Here is a 23,842-nt window from a genome sequence, read left to right as displayed (position 1 = left end):
GGAAGACAAAGCTCAGAAAGGTGCAGATTCCCCCATCCACTTCCCCTGGGATCAGGAAGATAAAGAGGCTTGGATGGATCCAGTGAAATTAAGCTGAAAACATCAGGGATCTGTATGGAAATCCCAGCTCAGGCTGCAGAGACAAAGGTCTGAAATCCAGAGGAGGGCTAACAAGGCTACCGCAGCACAAGCTAAGCCCAACATACATCATTCACCAGCAAGGGATGACCTCCCCAGCTCAGATCCTCCTTCACCCAAGAAAGAGCCACTACAGATTACTTCCTCCTGACATGCAATGCCATCTGCTGGCCAAGTGGAAGCTTGGCACCCTTAGTACTTAGAAAGCCAAAATGGGGAGACACAAGAACATAAAAAAATACCAACATTAGTGCTCATGGGGAATACTAGAGCGCAGAGAAAATAAATCTCCAGAACCCACTTACAAAGACAAGGGGGCTCCTTTATTCTTATCAAAACAGAGTGCCTAATTGCCATGATAAATAAGCAAAGAAATGGAAGAAAACAGAGCAGCTGATGGAAGATATAAAATAAACTCAGAAAAACAAGTGAAAGCCCTAAGAAATTAATGGGCACAAGATCAAAATTCGAACTTTAAAGAAGAAAGTAACAGTGATGCAGGATGTAAAACAATCAATAGAAGAGATTAAAAGCTACGGAAGTTGAAAAGACCAAATGGAAGATCGAAGCAGTGACCTCAAAGATGATAATGCACAAAGAACCCAGGTGAAGGGAGGATGAGAAATAAAAAGAAACAAGTGAAAACACACTTTGAGAAGTATCTGACTCCATGAGGAAAGGCAATACGAGATCATGAGTTTTCCAGAAGGAGAAAAGAGAGAGAAGGGATCAGAAAACTTATTTAATGAAAAGGAAAACTTCTTAAACCTTCAGAAGGAATAGATATGTAAGGCCTTGTAGCTAAAAGCAAACCCGCATACCTCAATGTATTGCAACCTACATCGTGATGCATAGCACTAAAACTTTCAAGAGCGCAAGGAAGAAAGAATATTGAAGCAGGCTAGGGCAAAGACATCAGACTCACCTCTGACTTTTCTGAAGAAATACCACAGGCAAGAAGGGCATGGAATGATGTCATCAAAATAGTTAAAGATAAAAATGGCCAGTCAACAATATTCTGCAGGGCTCTCCTTCAACATGGGGAAAACAATGGTCTTTTTAGATAAATAGAAGTGGCAGAAGTTTAAAAGCGCTAGTCACCACTCCTTCCAAGAAATAGTTCAGAGAGAACATCCACAAAGAAATGAACAAGGAAAGAGAGGAATCTGCACCTTTCTGAGCTTTGTCTTCCCCACTGGGGGACCTGTTCACCTGACGTACCCCTGAACTATTGTGCAAATCTGCCCAGAGTTAGATACACATCAAGCAGCTCTGCCTATCCTGTTTCTATCCTACTGGGTGCCTCTTCCTGCCCACCATGTTTGCCCAGACTTGGAGCACCTCAGTGTCCCTCTTGTCATGCATTCTCCGCATTGGCCTCAAATGTTCAAAGCCACAAAATAGAGCCAAAAATTAAGGCCAAAATGGTAGTAGCCGACTTTCGTATTTCAATAATCATCCTAAATATAGTTAGATTGAACTCACCAATTAAAAGGCATAGAGTGGCTCAGAAAACAGAATCCAACTCTGTGCTGTCTCCAGGAAAGGCACCTGAACTCCAAAGATGAACATAGACTCAAAGTAAAAGGGTTTAAAACAACCCTACAAGCGAAGGGGAATGTGAAGAGAGGTCGGATAGCCATACATGTGTCAGGTTTTTAGCTAAAAAGGGCAACCAGAGATAGAGAAAGATATTATCCAATGGTTAAGGGAAGGATACATCAGGAAGGCATTAGCATTTGTCAATATATACTTAGGAAATGAAGGAGTATCAAAGTATAAAAAGCAATAATAACTCATTTCTGAAAACAGATTTTGGGGAAAAACATGTTAGTGGCTGGGGAGTTCAACATTGCACTTTCACCAATGGGAAGATGAAAAAACGTTAAGGCCACACAAGTCATAGTCATAAATCACGTGGCTTACATAAGCATTTATAGTGAGCTCCAACCTGAAAAAGCTAAATGCACATTTTTCTCAAGTGTGCATGGGACATTCTTCAGGTTTGACCACATATTATGTCACAAGTTATCAATAGGTTTGTAAGCATTGAAATCATAACAAGGATCTTCATTCACCACAAAAAGTAACTAGAAATCAACTACAAAAAGAAAGCAAGAAAAACCTCTATCTTGTGGAGCCTGAACAAACTACTACTGAATTACTTCTGGGTTACAGAGGAAATAAAAAAAAAAAATAACCTGACAAATGATAATGAAAACACAACCTTCCAGAACTTAACAAGATTCAGCAGAAACAGTACTAAGAAGGAAGTTACTGATATAGATCGATATAGATTGACAACAATATACAAGAAAGAGCTCGATTATTCTCATCTATCACCTGAAGAAACAAGCAAAGAAAAAAATGAACAAACAAAACTAAAAGTCAGTAGAAGGAAGGGAAATTTAAAAAATCAGAGGAAAAATAAACAGAAAACAAAAAGACAATCCAAACAATTGAATGAAAGCTGCTTCTTTGAGGGAAAAAACAGAAACAGCAAAACAGCCAAACTTCTAGCAAGGCACTCAGAAGGGAAAGGAGGGAGAGAGGGGGAGGGGGGAGAGAGGGAGAGAGAGAGAGAAAGAGAGGAGAGAGGAGAGAGGGGAGAGGGGAGAGAGAGAGAGAGATCAAGTAAGATAGCATCAGATATAAAAATCCCACACTCAATTAGAAAGAAGTAGAAACCCTGAATACACCAATTACAAAGAATAAAATTGAAACAATAATCAAACATTTCCCAAGTCCCAAAGTCCAGGGCCCAATTCATTAGCAAGTTCTAGCAAACCTTCAAAAATGAACCAGTATCTATTCATCTATTCTTCTCAAACTTCCCCCACAAAATAGAGAAAGGAATACTTAGTTACATTTTATGAGGTTCATGAGGCCGATATACTCCAATACCAAAAACAAGTACACCACACACACAAATAAACTACAGAACAAATACCCTAATGAACACATGCAAAAGTCCTCAACAAAACCCAATCCACCAATGCATCAGAAGGATAATGTACCATGACCAAGTGCGCTTTGTTCTAGGGATGCAAGTATGTCTCACAGTTGAAACTCAATGTGAGACACCCTATCAAAAGAGGAAAGGTAAAAACCACTTGATCCTATCAACAGATGGTGAGGCAGTTCTTTGATAAGAGTTAACATTCAATTTGGTAAAAACTCTCTTAAGAGTTGGGGCTACATGGGATATACCTCAGCATTGTAAAGGCCATGTATGACAAATCCCTAACTTACATACACAATGGTGAAACAATGAAACCTTTTCCTCTACGATCTGGTATAAGACAAGGATGCCCACTCCCACCACTATTATTCAACCTAGTATTAGAAGTCCTAGCTAAAGCAATTAAGCACAAGAAGTGATAACAGGTACTCAAATTGGAAAAGTAGTAAAGCTATCATTTGCAAATGCATAATATACATAGGGAACCTTAAAGATTCCACTTAAGAAGCCAATTGAAACAGTATCAGTTCAGGAAAGTGGCAGGTTCACAATCAATATACACAAAGACAAATTGTTGACCATCAATGTACATGGAAATTGCTAACCATCAATAATCATGAGGCAAACACAAGTCAAAACCACAATAATTTATTGCCGAACACCTGCCAGAAGGGTGTCAACTGCCAGAAGGGTGTCAAGCATACAAGAAACAGCAAGTGTTGGTGGGAATGCAAACTGGTGTGGCCACTATGAGAACAGTACAGAGAGTTTTCACAAAATTAAAAATTGATCTTGTGATCCCACAATTTCACTTCTGGGTATTTATCCAAAGAAATAAAAAATGCTACAACATATGTACTTCCCACCATGTTCATTGCTGCATTACTTAGAACAGATCAAAGAGTCTATGAATGAATAAATGGATAAAGAAAATGGGATAGCTGTGTACATAAATGCACACGTGTACAGATGCATGCATGTAGATATTATTCAACCATAAAAAGGAAATCTTGTTATCTGCAACAACATTAGACCTCAAAGCAAAGATATTATGTGAGATATGTCAGACAGCGAGACTGACACTATAATGATCTTGCTTATGTGTGGAATTAAAAAAAAAGTCCAGGGCTCTCCCTGGTGGCGCAATGTGTTAAAGCACTATGAAGCTTTCAGAAGCCACTGCAACATGAGTTCAATCCCCGGCCAGGGAGGTGACCCTCATGGCACAGCAGACCTCTTCTGATCTGCCTGCTGCTCCCCTTAGCAGTGTATTTCAGTCCATCTGCCTGTTCTGCTCCTCATTCTGTCTCTGGTGAATCCTGTCACCTACCACACCTCTGGCCTGTACCCCAGTTCTGTAAGCATAAATAAATCTTAAAAAAAAAAAAAAGTAATGTTAACTGTTTTTAAAAAAAGTTCATAGAACAGACTGGCAGTTGCAAAAGTAGGGTGTGGAGGAAATTTAATAAGGAAATCAAAGGTTAAAAACTTCAAGTTATAATATATACAAGTCATGGGATGTAATATATAGCATAACTATAATTAATACTACGGCAGCATACAGTTAAAAGTGGCTTGGGGCCCTCCCTGGTGGCGCAGTGGGTTAAAGCACGGCACTAAGACGCTAAAGCCACTTCAGCATGAGTTCCATTCCTGCCCTAGAGGTGGGGATTTTATTCTTAAAATTAGATTTCTTGAGATCAGTTCATAATATATACACATATTCCATTAGCAGATAAATGTAAATGATTTAATTCATATTGTTAAAAGAGCAAAAACAATGACCAAGATGCAGGGCCCTCTGAATTATGCTACTACTTGATAAGAGAAGGTATAGATTCAGTTAGGCTGATATGTTCATAAAACGAACGTATGCAAGGGCACAATGAAAGCTTACCTTCTCCAACGTGGAGGGGAGGGACAGGAGTCTTTTCATAACGACAGGAGACAGGAGTCTTTTCATAAAGCATTTCATGTGTTCTTTCTTTTAAAGATGTACTTACTTGTGCATACAGAACTCAGTACAGGCCAGAGGTACAGGGGCAGTGAGAGGCTTTACCAGAGACGGAGCGGGGAGCAGAACAGGCCAACTGATGAAGTACACTGCTGAGGGGAGCAGCGGGCGGGTCAGGAGAGGTCTGCCACGCCATGTGGGTCACCTCCAGGGAGGGGATCAAACTCATACTCAAGTGGCTTTAGCTTCTTAGTGCTGTGCTTTAACCTGCTGTGCCACTAGGGAGGGCCTCATATGTTATCTTTTAATCCTGTGGAAGTGCTACTTCTATATGGCGAAGAGATGTGGGAGCTGTGGTGGTGGGTGTGGAGCCGTGACGGCCATCTGAGGAGCACAGTCCTATTCCCTGAGGCATACACAGAGTCGTAAATGGATGTTACACCAAATACAAAATACATCAAAAACGGTTTCCAACTAAGAAAGTCATCCTCTCAGGAACCTGAGCAAGTGCACAGGTAACCATCTGTAGAAGCCTGGCTGTCAACGAAAGGGTGACGTTGCGGTCAGTCAGAGACGACCAGGGTAGTGTGTTTAGCCACTATTAAATATTCAGGGTGAGATAAATTATTCAGGGTGGGGGTGCAACAGGGTTAACATGAACTCCAGTTTGCAACCCCTAGAAGAAACAGGTGGTTAGGTGGTGTTTGCACATCATCTTTTGTTAAAACAACAACAGTAAAGTGACTCATTTCACAGGGCTCTTGCTTACATGAAATCATTTATGTAATATGGATCAAATGTCACAAGGAATTGAGATCAGAGTGGAAAAGTGATGCAAAGACATTATTATTCTCCCCACAGCCAGATGATTCTGCTTCTAGTGCTTTGTGGCTATGTGGCTTTTACAAATGACACCATCTGAAGCCCATTTTCTCATATATCAAGTAAGGAGGCGCCACACCTCACAGGGTTGCTGCTAGTGACACCAGAAACATCCAAGAGCCTACGCAGAGCTCACTCCCAGCACTAGGTAGAGGAGGGAGGCACAGCATGGCCTTCTTCCTGAAATCATCTTTCATGTATTAGATGAGCCAAAGTAGCAATGTCCAATTACCCTGTCTGATGTTTTCACTTCTAGGAAGCCGAGGTGCTAGACAACTCCAGAGTTGATGCCTGGCCAGAGTATAATGTGGGTTACGCTGGTACTTGCCTTATAGCTCTCTGCCCTTCCTCATGACTACAGGGTGGATGTCTCTGCTCCTGGCACCACACCCTTCTACCAACATACCAAGGAGAATCATTAGAATGAGGGAAAAAAGGCCTTTTTTTCTTTTTTGCAACAACAAAGCTGTCTCTTATCAAGGAAATAAACTTTTCCTGCAAACCCAGATTATTTTCATGTATCTCTTAAGCCAGAAATCAACGCATGGTTACCCCTAGAAGAAGGACAAACTACTAAGCAGACATGTTGTAAGGAGAACATAACTGCGTGATGGATGTAGACTAACACTGAACCCCCAGGGAACAGGGCGCACTGTCGTGGCCAACAAATCAGTGTTGTCTGAGAAGGAAGTGAAGCGGCTGCAGACACGAAACCGACGGTGTCTGCTCCGCTCTTCCACTGGGGACGCTAAGTCAATTCCCTATTCACCTGGGTGAAAGTCACACAGTACCCTGCTTCCATTTCTGCAAGAGGTCATGTGTGGTGGGGAAACGGAAGATTAAACTACTTTGAGTGTAAGTTGAAGGTATGAAGAAAAGTGAAAAATTCAAATTATTTGGCAGGGCCCTCCCTGGTGGCGCAGCACGTTAAAACCCAGCACCGAGAAGCTAAAGCCACTTCAGCATGAGTTTGATCCCTGCCCTGGAGGTGACCCACATGGCGCAGCAGACCTCTCCTGACTGACCCGCTGCTCCCCTCAGCAGTGTATTTCATCAGTCTGCCTGTTCTGCTCCCCAGTTTGTCTCTGGTGAAGCCTCTCGCCGCCCCTGCACCTCTGGCTTGTACCACAGTTCTGTATGCATACATAAATAAATCTTTTTTTTTTTTAAAGATTTATTTATTTGTACAGAACTGGGGTACAGGCCAGAGATGCGGAGGGTGAGAGGATTCACCAGAGACAGAGTGGGGAGCAGAACAGGCAGATGGATGAAGTACACTGCTGAGGGGAGCAGTGGGCGGGCCAGGAGAGGTCTGCCACACCATGTGGTCGCCTCCGGGGCAGGCGGGAATCGAACTCATGCGGAGGTGGCTTTAGCTTCTCAGTGCAGTGCTTTAACCCGCTGCGCCACCAGGGAGGGCCCCATAAATAAATCTTTTAAAAAATATTTGGCAAGTTGAGGTAACAAGGCCTGTAACAAATTACTATAAAGCAAACATTGGCAAACTCTTTGTTAACACTAAGGCAGTAAATATTTTAGACTCTGTAGGATATAGGTAGCACCAACACAGCAACAGACAGTAAATGCCCAATCAAATGGTTGTGCATTTATTCAAGCAAAACCATTTACAAAAACAGTGGGCTGGATTTGCCTCAAGGGCCATCGTTTTTCAACCCATGTTTGTCATAAAACAAACGGGTTGCCAAGCATTTATAAAATGCATATGCTTGTGTGTATTTATGCAACATCAATGAAGTGAGAGGTTTCTAAGTTTTTTTTAACTATACATTAAAATATTTATTAATTCATTAATTGCTGCTGAAGCTATGCCAATCTTCCACCCCTGAGAGTGAGTGTTCAGGATGCAAAGTGGCATCTCCTGCAACCTGTATTTGGGAGGAATAAGCACAAAGCATCTGAGGAAACACTTTAGAGAGGCAGCTGGGCGAGAAAGAGTGGGGGATTACCATGGAGTTTTGTCAAAACAAAGCGTGCCTCCAGGCTTGGGCCTGAGTTTGGGGCAGTGAAAAGAGCAGTTACCTTCCAGTATCCAGACAGCTCAACACCACGGGACAAATTTCTCCTTGTCCAGATGCAAGGTGGTGATGTTGGTCTAAATGAGAGCCTCCCGCCCCAGGTCGGTGTACAAACATGAATTCTCTCCAACATAAACAACAGAGTGACTGAGAAGGACTGTGATGACAAAGGATGGTTAACACTCGTGTGTTTACTAATCCCAGGTAGTACTCTAAGTGATTTCCCTACAACTCAGTTAATCTCAAAAACCCAACGGCATTTCTGGCAGCAGACACTTTTACCATCCCTATTCTACATGGGAGGAACCCAAGACAGAGGAGTTAATAACTTGGTGAAGTTCTCCCAAGCCAAGTGGGAAAATGGGAATCTCAGGTAATCTCAGGTTCAGAAGCAAGAACAGTGAATTGCTGCTCCTTAGGAAAGGAAGGAGGTTCCTCAGTTATAAACACGATCAGGTGCTCGCCCTGTGTCTCCTGAGATATAGGGAATTAATCTGTGTGTGTTTTACATGTTGCCATGAATCAATTTCTATCCTAAAAAGAGAAACTTTTTCTGGATGGCAATGTAATATATTCACAGGGCTCAGAAATGCAGATCTCCTCTCTGCAGGAAGCCACTGTGCTACTCTTGTTACAATCAAGAGGAGACAGGAAATGACAGTCAAGAGCAGAAGAGAAGAAACTTTAAAATAACTGTTTTACCTTGGTGGTGGACATGACGGGGTGACAGGCCTCTAAGGCATGATCTTACGCCTCTGAATCACATACAGTGTGGTAAACCAATGCCACTCAATAAAAATAAATGGATAAAATTAACTTCTTTAGAAGCACATTCTTCTCGAGTGCTCATGGAGTATTTGCCAAGATCAATCATACCCTGGATCCTAGCCAATAAATCTCGTTAAATTTCAAAGGATTTAAATAATCAAGATTAGAAAAGATCAATCTCAAATCAAATGCATGAACTTCTACTATGATGGACTTTGAAAAAGAGCAATATGCACCCAAACCAGACAGCAGCAGGAAATGATGCACCAGCAAGACTCAGTGAAATAGAAAACAACAACAAAATAAGCCCAAATACAGATGCTTGGAAATTAACAAAACAAAGAAAAGCAGCCTCTAGAAAGGCTGTTTAGGAATAAGAGAGAAGAATGAGAGAAGGCCTTAACTACAAATCATGAAAAGGAAAACAACACTGCTATGGCTTCATCATGACTCAGCCCAGCGAACTGGTTCGATTACGATTCTCCAAAGTTGGGGTTCTCTTAGCAAGGAAAAAGATGGACAAAATGGCTCTTCAGATCAGTAATCACCACTATCTGCCGCATTTCTCTTCACTAGCAACTGATGATACATGAACGCAAGGAAGTGCTTTCTGCTCTGCCCAAGAAGGTGGGTGGCAACATAACCCTCCATCCAACTGCAGCGAACACAGGGTTTCTAGGATGAAGGCAGTGACAAAGCGGCACAATACAGAAGACAAGAGAAGCAGCACGTGCTAGAAAAATTAGTCTCTTTCTATGCTAAGCTTACTAAAGATATACTAAAATCCACGGTAGTTTCCCTGCATTTTACTATTTAAGCGATGGAAAACACTGCAGTGGCCGGGCCAGTTACATTCCCTCCAGCAGCAGAGAGGGTTCCTTCATCTCCACTTGTTCCTGAGCATTTTTTTTTTTAAAGATTTATTTATTTATTCGTACAGAACTTGGGTACAGGCCAGAGATGGGGAGGGTGAGAGGCTTCACCAGAGACAGAGTGGGGAGCAGAACAGGCAGATGGATGAAGTACACTGCTGAGGGGAGCAGCGGGCGGGTCAGGAGAGGTCTGCCTCGCCATGTGGATCTCCTCCGGGGCAGGCGGGGATTGAACTCATGCAGAAGTGGCTTAAGCTTCTTTGTGCAGTGCTTTAACCCGCTGCTCCACCAGGGAGGGCCACATTTGTTGTTTTTTAATGTGGGCCATTCTCACCCACTGACTTGGTAGCTCATTGTGGTTGTGATTTGCATTTCCCTAATAAAGCGTGTGATGTTGAACATTTTTTCATGTGCCCGTTGGCCATTTGCATTTCTTCTTTAATGAAATAGGTCGGGGCGGGGGGGCAGAACTATGGGGACAGAGCAATGTAAGAACAAGAAATTTAAAAGTAAATGAATATAGAAAACACCAATGTGAAATGGGCCGGTTCAATTTGTTTATGGAGAATGATTACTGTTATTAATTTATATTGTTGTCCATATTAGTATGACCTTATATTTATAAGGGCATCTGAATTTCAAAATAAAACCTAATTTGCAGAACGGAAAAGTTTCATTAATTTTAAACAGATCTATTTCTGTGCAATCTCTTCCACCTCTTCAGATATTACGCTAGACTTACAATGAAGCCCCATCAATTTAGCTTTAAAGATAGCTCCCTTGGGCCCACCCTGGTGGCGCCGTGGGTTAAAGCACAGCACTAAGAAGCTAAAGCCATTTCAGCATGAGTTCGATCCCTGGCTCCAGAAATGACCCACATGGTGCAGCAGACCTCTCCTGACCCGCCCGCTGCTCCCCTCAGCAGTGTACTTCGTCAGTTGGCCTGTTCTGTTCCCCGCTCTGTCTCTGGGGAATCCTCTCACCACCCCTGTACCTCTGGCCTGTACCCCAGCTCTGTATGCATAAATATATATATTTTTAAAGATAGCATCCTTGAAAAATGACCTTATCCTCATTATCAACTGTCTAAACATTCAGGTTGCCTCTTCTTAGATAATTGGAAATCTCAGCCTACCCCTGTATTCTTTCCTAATTGGCCCAATTATATCCCATGTTCTATTAACTTTTCTTCTCTTTAACACACTCTGCCTATGTTACAACTGCGCAGTGACACAGGTTGCTGTTGATGAGTTCTAGACTAGGAAGCAAAAGCCTCAGGTTCTAATTCCAATCAGCAATCCATGACCTCACTTTTCATTTTGGCCTGCAAAATATTGATTTAAAGATAGAATATTGTCTGCTTTGCCTGTCTCAATGGCTGTTATTCTAAAGCATTTTAAAATAGCAAAAAATAAAAATATGACTAAGTAGATAACAGCCACCAATGTTTCCATTTCTGAGCTTGAATCACTATACTATGTGACTTTATCAATGGCCTAGTAAGAACCGGCATGAGAAGCCTGTGAGCAAACTCACTGGAAACTCCCACAATAGGCATCAGCAGGTGACTTAGGAGGGCATTATGCTCAACGCAGAGGCAGGAGAGCAGGATGGGGAAGGCACTGAATTGGGAGACCAGAGTTCTAGCTTAGGCTACATCAATCAGTACCTTGCCAGGGAAATGAACATATCAATACCTTCTTTGGGTCTATTATTTCTCCTTACCCATGAAATGAAAAAGCTTAATATAACCAATTTTCTTTCTTTTTTTTTAAATTTATTTATTCATACAGAACTGGGGTACAGGCCAGAGATGTGCAGGGTGAGAGGATTCACCAGAGACAGAGTGGGGTATAGAACAGGCAGATCCACAAAGCACACTGCTGAGGGGAGCAGCGGGCAGGTCAGGAGAGGTCTGCCGTGCCATGTGGATCTCATCCAGGGCAGGCGGGGATCGAACTCATGTGGAAGTGGCTTAAGCTTCTCTGTGCTGTGCTTTAACCTGCTGCGCCACCAGGGAGGGCCCTAATCTAACCAATTTTCATGGACCTGTAAGTTATAAAGATGACTGGACCCTATCCCATGACTTTTTCTTTTATAATGGAATGAAATGGAATGGAAAAATCAGCCTTTAGCCTGTTCATGAAAAACAGGTATTGATTACTACCTTCGAGAATGGGGTAATATCCTAACACTCCAATAATAACGCTCTTTTAAAAATAGAGAACTAATGCAACCCTCTAAGACATGCAACTCATGAAAGGCACAGCTGCTCTGCTTGACTGGCTGCTGTATGTGCAGTGAGGGACTGGTCCCTATCTCCGTTTGTACCTGAGACCCCGGCTGAAGGTATAGGACTACAGCCATGTTCCAATTCCTACACTTGATCTTAGCCAAAAGGTTGAAAAGCGGTTCGTGTTCCAATTTCCTTTGCCACTGACTTTATTGTGCTTTGGAAGTGACTAAACTAAATCTTATTTCTACAGTTACTGACATTACAACCATGAAACCTATGCTCAGAAACCTTGCCCTGGGGGGAGTGTGCCTTGGCATTGGGGTAAAGAGGAATACACAACAGCCCCAAATATTAAAGGAATTCACAGCCACCCACTGGAACAAATTTACAGTAGTGGCCTCACACAAATGGCAGTCTCTGAGGAGTGGGCAGGGGTGGCGATTTGCTTGCTGTATTTTATCAGCTATACTGTAAATTCAAATACATGGAAGTTTTTTTTTTTTTTTCCTTTAAAACAGTTTACTTGAGTCTGTGCCCAAACAAGAGTCATACAGTGTATTTGTTTGATATGTCTCTTAGGGAAGTTTTATGTATTAAATGAATCCATGACATGCCACTGAGTATAAACTATACCTCAATTTCAGAGAAGCTAAAGTATGAATAAATGATCAAAATGTCTAAGAAATAAGGTAGTATTCACTGGATTTTGTTATCTACTTGCCTGAATTCATTTATCATACATCTTTATATGTTTTGGTAATTTGTGGTCCCAACTAATAGTCTATAGTATCACGTACAAAGATGGAGGGAAAGGGGATGGAATATAATTCTTTAGGTAACAGATTACCTGTTTACCTCTGAACGCACAACTAACCTCCACCCAGTATGCTCCAGCAGCCATGTGACCATCTTTCAGATGAAACAATAGACACATTAAACATTCAGCAAAGTGGCTGATCTCAGGTTCTACTGCAATCCCACTGTGCCAGTCAAGGTTTTATTCTTCCTTTGACTGATCACAGCCACTCACTTTAGTAACAAGAGCTCCTCCTACCCAGATAGTACTGCTTTTCCAGCAGCCAGGCGTCCCCTAGCAACAGCAGAGTGCCTGAGGGGGCCACCAGGAACTCTGCTGCAAATGCTGGGGTGGCCTGTCCTCCTTTTCATAGATTCAAAGGGACTGTTTAGAACACAAGACTTTTGACTAAGAGAGTTCCAAGAAAACCAGCTGTTAGGTACCTGCAAGAGAATACCAGTAATTCATTCTCCTAGTGGACATCTGTTCAAGCAGTGGACTGGCTTATCTGCCCCCAGCCTGTCACACATGCTCACAGAAGGACAGGGTGGATTTGAAGAAAAAGTTAGAAAACAGGGTCAGTGATGGAAAAGACCCATTCTGTGCATGAATATAAGGGTGTGCGAATTTTCCACTGTTAGGTGGTTACTGTAGAAAGCTTGAACAATGTTGCTTCCACTCTGGCCCAGAGGGCTGTTTGCCCGGCAAAGGGCCCCAGCAACAAGGAAGTGAAGTATGTTCACCAGGATAGGAGCCAGCTGGGGAAAGGGTCAAAAAAGGGCAATGCAGGCGAAGTTGTTTCTAGAACCTTCTTAATAAGACTGTGCCTCCCAACCAACATATTGTTAGACCCCCTAAAGAATTAATGACAGCCTAGAAGGGACTACAGCATACCGGTTAAATTACAGACAGTGTCCCCTTTCCTCATCCCTCCTCCAGGTCCTCAAAATTGCAGAGAAGGGAGAAACAGGAAGGAGAAACAGGAGGGGTAAAGTTTAAAGAGCAAATCATGCCATTCACCTCACACCATGGTCTTAAGGTCAAGGCCTCACAGTAACTGGAGAAATGGAGAAGGAAAAGGTGAACATGAAGTGACTCCAACACTGAAGTTTCAAAGAGAGACTGGATAAAAGTTTTTATGTCAATAGTGCCTAAAAGGAATGAGATCTGTGTCTTAGGAAAAGGGGTTTAGATGTCAAATGAGAGCGGCTACACAAGGCAGGAGCTTTCGAAATAGTTGATTTATCATTATGTGATCTTACACTCTGGTGCAATGAAGCCATGACCCCCTTGGCTTTCCACCAGATCCATTAGAAGAACTGTTCAATTATTCTGAGGAGAAATATTGATAAGCTCTGAAATTCTACATGTGCCTTCAGTTTAACTATGGGTAAGTAACTTCACATTTGGAAGTTAACCAGGACATCTTTAACTAGACATTACTGTCTATAATATTCAGTTACATCAAACATATAGTGCAGATGACTCTACAAATGACAAAAACAAACAAACAAACAAACAAACAAACACCTGTCAGCTCCACCAGTATACCCGGTCTCTGAAGGCAGGTCTTAAAAGTTAAACTGGCACAGAGAGGAAACCTGCTGAGGTATCTTCAGGTCAAGGTTAAGAGACTGCCTGCAAGGGCTTGGAAGAATTAACATTGTTAAAATGGCCATCTTACCTAAAGCAATATATAGATTCAACACAATCCCTATCAAAGTTTCAATGGCATTCTTTGAAGAAACATACAGACATTACTAAAATCCATACACAACTGCAAATGATCTTGAATAAGTAAAGCAATCTTGGCAAAAATGCAGTTATCACATGCCCACACTACAAACTATACTACAAAGCTATAATAATCAACAGTATTATATTGGACCAAAAATAGATAAACACCCACAGAAAAGAACTGAGAGTGTAGAAATAAACCCACACATATGTGTGGTTAATCTATGACCAAGGAAGCAAGAATATACATTGAGAAAGGAAATCCTTTTTAAATACACGGTGCAGGGAAAACTGGAACAGCCACATGCAAAAGAATGAAGCTAGACCATTACTCACATTATACACAAAAATTAATTTAAAATTTATAAAGACTTGGATGTAAGACTTGAAGTCATAGAATACAAAGAAGAAAATAGAGAAAAGAATCCACAACTTTGGCCTCAGTGCTTTGAGGACTCAACTCCAATGGCAAAGGGAATAAAAACAAAAACAAGTGGAACTTCATCAAACTAAAGTTTCCACACATTGAAAGAAACTGTCACTAAAATGAAAAGACACCCTACTGAATGGGAGAAAATATTTTACGTATCATACATCCCACAAAGGGTTAGTATCTAAGATTTTAATAGACACATGAACAAGTCCTCATCATCAGTAACAGGGAAATGCAAGTCAAAACCGCAGTGAGATAGAATGGTCCAGATCTAAAAGACAAGAAACGACAAGGTAAGAATGTGGAGAAAAAAGAACCCTCATATACCACTGATGGGAATGCAAACTGGTCCACCCTCTATGGAAAACAGCACGCAGGATTCTCAAAACATGGAAAAGTAGGAATAGCATACAATTCAACAATTCCACTCCCAAGTGTTTGTATGAAGAATACAAAAACGCTACTTGGAAGGGACAGATACACTCTTCTGGTCACTGCAGCACCATTTACCATGGCCATGATTTGGAAGCGTCTAAGTGCCCCAAAACAGATGAGTAGAGGAAATGGGGTTTATGTATACAATATGGAACACTACTCAACTATTAAAAAAACACAACGAAACCTTGCCATTGCAACATGGATGAAACTGGGGGTGGAGTGTGGAGGGGGGATTTTCCTTACTTTTTTCACTTTTTTAAGTGAAAAAAGTAAGGAAAAAGTCAAATACCAGATGACTTCACTGATAATCTGGAATGTAACAAAACAAACAAAGGGGCAGAAAACAGAAACAAAACCCACCCGTGGACTTGACTGCAGCAGTAATGTCATGGAGGCAGGTGAGGAGGAAAGAAAGACAGGAGAGCGTCTAATAGACTGTACTTGAGAGTTACCTGTACTTTGTTGGTGTGTGTGGTGCGGTACATACATTTGAAGAGCTGTGACCCTGTGGTGCAAATGAGCCTTACCTTCATAGAAACAAAAATAAAGCCTTCTTTGCACTGACCCAAAAGTAAGAATAAGGAATGTTTGGGGTTGATGAATTTGCTTGTTATCTTGATTGTGATGAAAGTTTCAGAAAGCCACACATACTCAAAAGTTACCAAATCATTTACCTTAGCTCTGTATGATTACTTATGCCAATGTGAACGCAATAAGGTTTAAAGAAATTGACAGCTTACCTATACTCAAATTACAACAAAGCAATACTTTGGAATCAAACCTAAGAAATGTGATGAAAACTATAAAACATTCCTGAAAGACAGAAATGTTGACTTCAACGAGTAGAAAACTCTTCTTGATGAGAGTGATATAGTACTTTAAAGATGTTAGTTCTCCCTAAGTTAATTTAAAAATGATTTTTACCAGGATTTCTTTCAGTCACAGATTAGTCTGTTGGGAGCTAGACAAATACTATGATTTATGTGAAAAAACAGGCATGAAAGAACAGCTCACAAAAAAGCACACAAAAAGAACAGCTTATAAGGGGAACTAGCTCTAATTTATTCTAAAATATACAAAAATCCTCTAGAAAACAATGTGGCACTGATTTTTGAGCAGAATAATGGTTCAATGAGCTAGGATATAAATCCCTAAAATTGACATAGTACATATTGAAATCAGCTGTAAGATAAAGAGTAAAATGATGGGGACGAAGAGGGGCTGTATAATAAATGCTGTTTGGACAACTGATAGAATGTAAAAAAAAAAAATCAGATCCATAACTTATACAATATCCAACAATAAACTATAAGTGAATCAGATCTAAAAGTAAAAAAATCTTAAATATATTAGAAGAAATTTTCTGAATTTCTCTATAACCAGGTTACAAGGGAATGTTTCCTATTACAACTAAGCCAGATTCAACAAAATACAGATTTATCACTACAATGACATTGCTTGAAATTTGTATGGGAAAAATCCAAAATATAAGTGACAGCTGCAAGGAAATATTTGAAATATATGTCACCTATAGAAGTTAGTATTACCGATACACCTTCTGAAAACGGAGGGGGAAAAAGGCCATGAATCTCATTTTAAAAATGGGCAAAAGGGGCCTCCCTAGTGGTCTAAGGTTTAAGGCTTGGTGCTATCACTGCTACAGACCAAGTTCGATTCCCAGCCAGGAAGCTAGCACACATGGTACTGCTCACTGCTCCCCTCAGCATTGCATTTCACTAGATCTGCCTGTTCTGCTCCCCAATCTGTCTCTGGTGAATCCTCTTACCCCCACACCTCTGGCATACACCCCAGTTCTTCTGTGTGGGGGGAAAAAAAAGGGCAAACTACAAAGACAATGTTTAAGGGAGATATAAAAATGGCTCGCACACATGGCAAAATAAGTAAATTCACGCAAAAGAGAAATGCAAATTGAAACACCACCTACATATAATGTCCCATCAACAGACTGACAAAAATGCCAAAACTTAAAAAATACACCTTTTTAGTGAGAGTGTGAGGAAACAGGCACTTTCATCTGATAGACGCCTAAAACAGTATGGCTCTTACAGAGAATACTCTAGCAGCACTTAAGAAAGGTAATCCCCATTAACCCTTTGACCAGCAAACCACTTCTAAGAATTCACCCTGAAGATATTCTTCCAATAATGCAAAAATACATATGCAGATCATTTACTGCAGCATTGAATCTAATTGTAAAAATACACACAAGTACCTAGTATCCAAATACAGTGGATTGATTCAATAAACTGAATGACACATCATTACAAGGAAGTACTACTGCATTTTTACAAAATGGGATAATCTCTGTGTATACATGTAATCTCCACGATGGATGGATGGATGGATGAATAAATAGACATTTTCCCCTTCCCCATTATGATGTAAGTATTACAATTCTGAAGACATTGTGTGTATAACATAGGACTGAGTGAATGAGTTAATATACTGATGTTTTGGGAGCCAGAGAGCTCACTGTGGAAGAATATCCACAAAGAATATCTGCATCTTATGTACAAATGTAGAATGAGGAAAACAAGGTAAGAACCCCAAGGGGTTCTATTAAATTGGAGCTCAGCAGGAACTTGTAAGTAGATAATGCAAGCATATATGCATACACACAAATATATACATGCTTGCATCCATCCACGTGGGCTTCTTTTTTATAGCTCTGTTGTTAGAAGACTTATAAGCAATGATATTCTGGTAGACCTGAGACTATCATAGCCCCTAAATTTTGGTTTCTGGACATTATTCCTAACTAAAAGTTTAGGCTCCTCAGAGAAACAGCTAATCAAAGGCTGGGGCAGGAAATCCTGGAGCATGTTACTGGACCATTAAGTAAAGTGGTGCTTAAAAAAGTATTAAGGACACATCAAAAAGAAAGAATTTCATTAGCCAAATTGAGCCAATTTGATTTCAAAAATAACAATAATGCATTATAGATTATAACTCACTGAATGTAAGTCCACACTGACACACGAAGGAACGCTTCCACCCGTAGACTGTTTGTTGTGTAACAGGTACGCACATAATGACGGAGTTAGAAATTCACTTCAGCAACTTTAAAGTGATTCAATTAAGAATCATTACTAGTAGAAGTTAACACTAGTGGGTAGGAGTTTGGTGAGCAATAATATATGAACATAGTTGTCAAAATATTTTCCACTACTTACCATTCCTTTGAAGATAACGGTGACTTGTAGGACGAATTCATTCGCTTTTTAAAAACCATAGTAGAATATCTAGATTTACATTCCTTTAAAAAATGTTCTCTTTAGTTATTAAATACCTGAGCCAGTTTGCATTAAAAACTGCATGCTACAAAACATATAACAATCATATTTTTCTCATTAAAAACTGAGGCCAAAGTGATATGTACTCAAATCACACAACTGGTGGTGGTCAAAATTACGGCAATTTCTGTATTTCATTATATTTTAAATTTCTCTTTATACAATTAATGTTGTAATTTTATAAGAAGAGAAAATATAAGCAGGTAAAATAATATCAACAAAGCCAAATCAAACGTAGAAGAAAAAACTGCAAAGCACTTAAAAAGCCAACTATACCTTGTGACTGCATGACACATGATGTTTCCTTTTCCTGTAACTGTGATTTAATTACAATTTAAAGACAAAATTTGCGAACTCTTTATCAATTTATCCACTAATTTTGCTTTGCTGGGCACACTGGAATTGGGCATGGTGGTCCTCTGATCTTTTCTTGACAAATCCTTTTCACTTAACCCTGGATCCGTCTCTATGTAACCAGCGCTCAACTCTCCCATCCCTTTGGAAAACTTCTGTTGTCACCGATTTTCAGACATATCTGATGTTTCTTCCGTGCATCTGATATCATTTATCTAACATCTAGTGTTCCGCTTATGGAGCACAGGACTGGGACCCTTACAGAACAGCCTCTGACAATGTCATCGCCAGCTGTAGGCCAGTTGAGTAGAATTTCCACCACTGTCCTGTGCCCTCCCATCACTGCTCTCCTAAAGAGCTTGCAGCCCAGAGGAAAGAAGGCCGAGGAGGAATATTCTCACAGAGTGGGAAGGGGCATGCTGCCAGGCCTTTGGTACAAGAAGCAAACTCCTAGAAACAGGGTTCACATCTATTAGCTCCCTGCATGCTTTCTCTGACTAGGCAGTCTTCTATACCTTTCCCAGACAAAGCCCCCTGTGAAACCGAGGCTTGCCCCTTGCTAAGATGATATGCCTCAGTTCAGCAGAGCCCAGTGGAAATGGGGTGCTCAAGTACAGGCCAACATTCAGGAGGTGATCCCAGCTCCCCAACACGACCCAAGAGTTTTCCTAGTTAGGTGCCCCTTACAGAGTCCTTCCCTAGGGGTGTTCTCATCGGGTAGCAATACACACAATTTGGGGATCCAGATTTCAAACGTACTTCAAAATGGTAGGCAAATCACTGAAAGCTGTTTTAAAAATTACCATGTACTTACAGTTTTTTCATTATTTTCAAAAGCCTCCCTCGCCTCTTCAAATGTGCAGGCTTCTTCTTTGCACTCACGCTCAATGTTGCCCTGTCGTATTTCTTCAAAAGGCCCATTGGCTCTGGGGTAGCGTTTTAATACCGAATTAGCTTTTTCTCCTGTAAGGAAAACTAAAGAGAGAGAATAATGAGCATAAAAGTGTGATTCAAAAGCTATGTGCAAGGGTAATATACACAATGAAAGCTGCTAGGCGCTCTTTAGAAAACACAGTGATGGGACAGCCGGCTCTACCCCTCAGCCTGCTCTTCCTCATGGGTAGGTTTTTATAGCAGCAGGCATTCTGGTGGGGATGGTGGCTCAGTGACCATGATATATCCAGACCATTGCACACCCCTACCACGGGGGTGGGTGGGTGGTGTTAATGTAGTTACATAAAATGAGACCATCATTTCTCTCAGTGAACACCCCAAGGCATTCTGTGCTGAACAGCAGCAAGCAAATCACAATTGAGTCTCCAGACTATCAGTCTTTGTCCTCCTAACTAAACAGAAATACAACTCCAACTGATTTAGGGAAAAGATGTGGAAAAGATGGTGTGACAAAACACCAGTAAGGACTCAAGATAAATGTGACTTAAAATGTATCCCAAGGGTGAGCTAATATTTTTGTTCTAAATGTATCTAAGTGAGATACAGTGTGCCATGTTGACTCCCCTAACCCTATTCTAGTCTCCTTCAGTAAAAGAACATTCTTCCTAGTGACATAAAGAGATTGCACATGCACAAATAGATGCCGATATACATACCCTGTATTTTTATTTTTATATGCATATATATGCATATAAAAACGCACATATATGGCCCTCCCTGGTGGCGCAGCGGGTTAAAGCACAGCACTGAGAATCTGAAGCCACTTCCGCATGAGTTCGATTCCCGCCTGCCGCCTGCCCCGGAGGAGACCACATGGCGAGCCAGACCTCTCCTGACCCGCCCGCTGCTCCCCTCAGCAGTGTACTTAGTCGATCTGCCTGTTCTGCTCCCCACTCTGTCTCTGGTGAAGCCTCTCACCGCCCCTGAGCCTCTGGCCTGTACCCCAGTTCTGTATGAATAAATAAATAAATCTTTAAAAAAAATGCACATATATATGCACATATATATGCATATATGTGCGCGCGCACGCACACACACACACACACACACATATATATAGAGAGAGATATATTACATTATTGTTCATTTCTGTACAATGTATGTTTGGATGCTTTCTCCTTACAGGCACAGTCCCCATAGAATTCCTTCCCACCACCAGGTCACCTGAGCACCATCACCACAGTTCTTTGTGCTCTTTGCTCCTCCTTCTCCCCCCTCCTTTGCAGAATATCTCTGATTTATAACCTGCTAATTTTGATTTTTAATTTATTATTATTGTTACTTTTTTTCCTGATCCCTTATTTGGTTCCCATATAAACCTCCTATAAATATTCCCTGTATGTTCAAATCACTATAATACATTTGTAGGGAACTCTTTCATATGAAAAAGAGACATGACAAAGCAAATTATCAAGAAATGAATATAAATTTGGCCATAATTCATTAATGATAAATTTGATCTAAGTGCAATTAAACTAAATATTCTGTGATACTTTAATATATTCAGCTGCATTTTCTCATCCTTCAGAAAAACAATTCCTCTCTATGACTTAACAGGTATTTTTAAAAAACATTTAAAGTGCACATTTAAGACACTCATTAAAATACAGAAGGCAACCACTATATACACACTTACGGGAAGTCATTTTTGTTTTTATATATACAGCCTCATTTAAAACTATACTTCATTTTTTTTAAATAAGTTCCATGCTTGCTTAAAGAGATAAATACAATGCTATCAGAATCTAATTTCTGCTAATGCAAAGAGATCCAAAACTTCCCTGATCTCATAGGCTTTCAACAGGGAGAAAGCATATAACAGATCATTAAAGAAGTTCTTTTGTTGTTGTTGTTGTTTTAAGATTTATTTGTGCATATAGAACTGGGGTACAGACCAGAGGCTCAGAGGCTTCACCAGAGACAGAGTGGGGAGCAGAACAGGCAGATCGAGGAGGTACACTGTTGAGGGGAGCAGCGGGCGGGTCAGGAGAGGTCTGCCACGCCACGTGGTCACCTCCGGGGCAGATGGGGATCAAACTCATGCGGAAGTGGCTTTAGCTTCTTAGTGTTGTGCTTTAACCCGCTGCGCCACCAGGGAGGGCCCTTTTTTGTTTTTAAGTCTACATTTTGCAAATGACATTTTGAAGTAAATGAAAATCATCAGTAGATGCTCTTTTAAAAATGGCAACAAGAGCAATGAAATTAAAGTTTATTGAATTACAGAAATGTAGAAATGTGTGCTTCATTTTATAGAAAATGGGGATTCTTTAGTTAAGATAACTTCAAGTATGCAAATTGAAATGAGGGAGCTAGGTAGGTTTTTCTGAATGTTCCCTTCCTTCCGAAGCTCATGAGGGTAACCGTCTATTAAATGAATCAGCCACAGAATATCATTAAGAGAAATCTTTAAAAATAAATAAAAATAAAAATTGTGGCAAATGCTGTGAAGGTAATGGAGAGGGGGCTTTTGGGTGGGAGAAGAGTGGTGGCTTTCTCTCAGCATTTTTCATGGTTTAGCAGTACCACTTGCCCTGAGGAATTATCACCCTGGGCTTGGCTCCCAGAGTTTCTGATTCCAGGTCTGGGGGGGCAATGTTGCATTTCCAGTATCCTGCCAGCTAATGCCATGTCCCGCTACCTCAATTTGAAAGCACACACAAATGGGAGCTCCTTAGTAAACCAGCTCTGGGGGGGGGTGCCTATGGAATGCTGGGATTAACAGATTTAACAATATCTTTGACTACATGACTTCTTAGGTCATATACACACAGGCAGACATGTGTATGTACATGTATATAAATGAAAACCTCTAGAAAAGAAAAATGGCACATATTTTGGTCATATGAATTTGAGTACAGACCCCCTTCTCAGAGACAATTCACTGAATTAACAAGGTCCTAGCCACTGGTCCTATTCACCCCCCTGAAATGAGACAAAATTCTCCTATAAGAGACCCATGTTTGCAGAAAGGTAGTAACTCATTTCCCTTGAGGTTCCTTGCCCAGGAAGAATGTGTGCCTTCATCTGTTGATCAAATAAAATAGATAAAAGTCTCTACACAACCCTTAGCTCATAAAATACCATATCTTAGATGCTGTACATAATGCTCTGTGTGTGGTCTGACCAGTGCAAAACTGATCGGGTCAAACCATTTTCTTGTTTTGAAACGCAATAGAGACAGCAGTGCAGTCTAAGATAACCCAGCTTTGGGGACATAGTGAGCTTTTAAGAGCTGGGGAAAAAGAAAATCCTCAAAGAAAATCATTTTCCTAAATGCTACCCAGATGGAAATACAGGGAGGGTGAAGGAAAGCAGCAACTATACACTACTGTAGCAGACACAGCTCTTTGTGTCCCAGCCGAATCACATTAGCAAGATCACTCCTCAAACACGCTGCATTGTGTATGTGTGTATTGGATGAAGGTAAAATAAACTGGAATAAGCAAGTAGATCGTATCGCATGCCGCATTTGGTCAATCAGATGGCTCTGACTGGTAGGAAAGAGCCTGTTAGAGATTAGTAATGCCTGCCATCTATTAAGGGACAGGAAGTTGTGGCAGAACATTTAACAGTCCTCCTCTAAATAATTTGGGAATCTAAAGGGTAATACCAGAACTAGGATATTTTCTGCGTGAAAACAAAACAAAGGAGAGAAGCAGCAGTTTAGCTGTGCAGAGTAAGACCAGACTATGTCTTCTAACAGAAGGCAACTTCCAAGAGTCAAGGCCTCGTGGTTAGATTTAAATAACCAAAGCAGTGTTATCTGAAACTCAAGTTGCCCACGCCCCTGCATTTCCTCCTGTCCTCATACTGTGTGAGCTCACTCACGGCTGTCCAGACTCATGTAAAAGAAGCTGAATGTAAACGTCCCTGGGGAACACGACACTGCACTACCATTCAAAGCATGTATTTACTCACTAAGGAAAAACCTAAACTGTTTTCTATAGATTTGGTTAGGAAAAACCTTT

At 40.9% G+C, this 23,842-nt stretch overlaps 1 protein-coding gene across 2 annotated transcripts in view; it reads right to left on the bottom strand.

The window, feature by feature from the left end:
* The window catches only part of PRRG1 (proline rich Gla (G-carboxyglutamic acid) 1), a 99,925-nt gene that overhangs the window by 16,299 nt on the left and 59,784 nt on the right, over positions 1-23,842 (bottom strand). For both annotated transcript variants that reach the window (XM_004689939.2, XM_012730218.1), the window contains exon 3: positions 19,735-19,895. In XM_004689939.2, the coding sequence (XP_004689996.1) occupies positions 19,735-19,895 (161 nt within the window). The remainder of the gene's footprint in view (positions 1-19,734; positions 19,896-23,842) is intronic.

Source organism: Condylura cristata, unplaced genomic scaffold (genome assembly GCF_000260355.1).
Source record: "Condylura cristata isolate star-nosed mole 26May11 unplaced genomic scaffold, ConCri1.0 scaffold00027, whole genome shotgun sequence".
In the NCBI taxonomy this organism is placed as follows: Eukaryota; Metazoa; Chordata; class Mammalia; order Eulipotyphla; family Talpidae; genus Condylura; species Condylura cristata.
The sequence above is the reverse complement of the archived record's forward strand: the minus strand, read 5'-3'. Positions and strand labels throughout refer to the sequence as shown.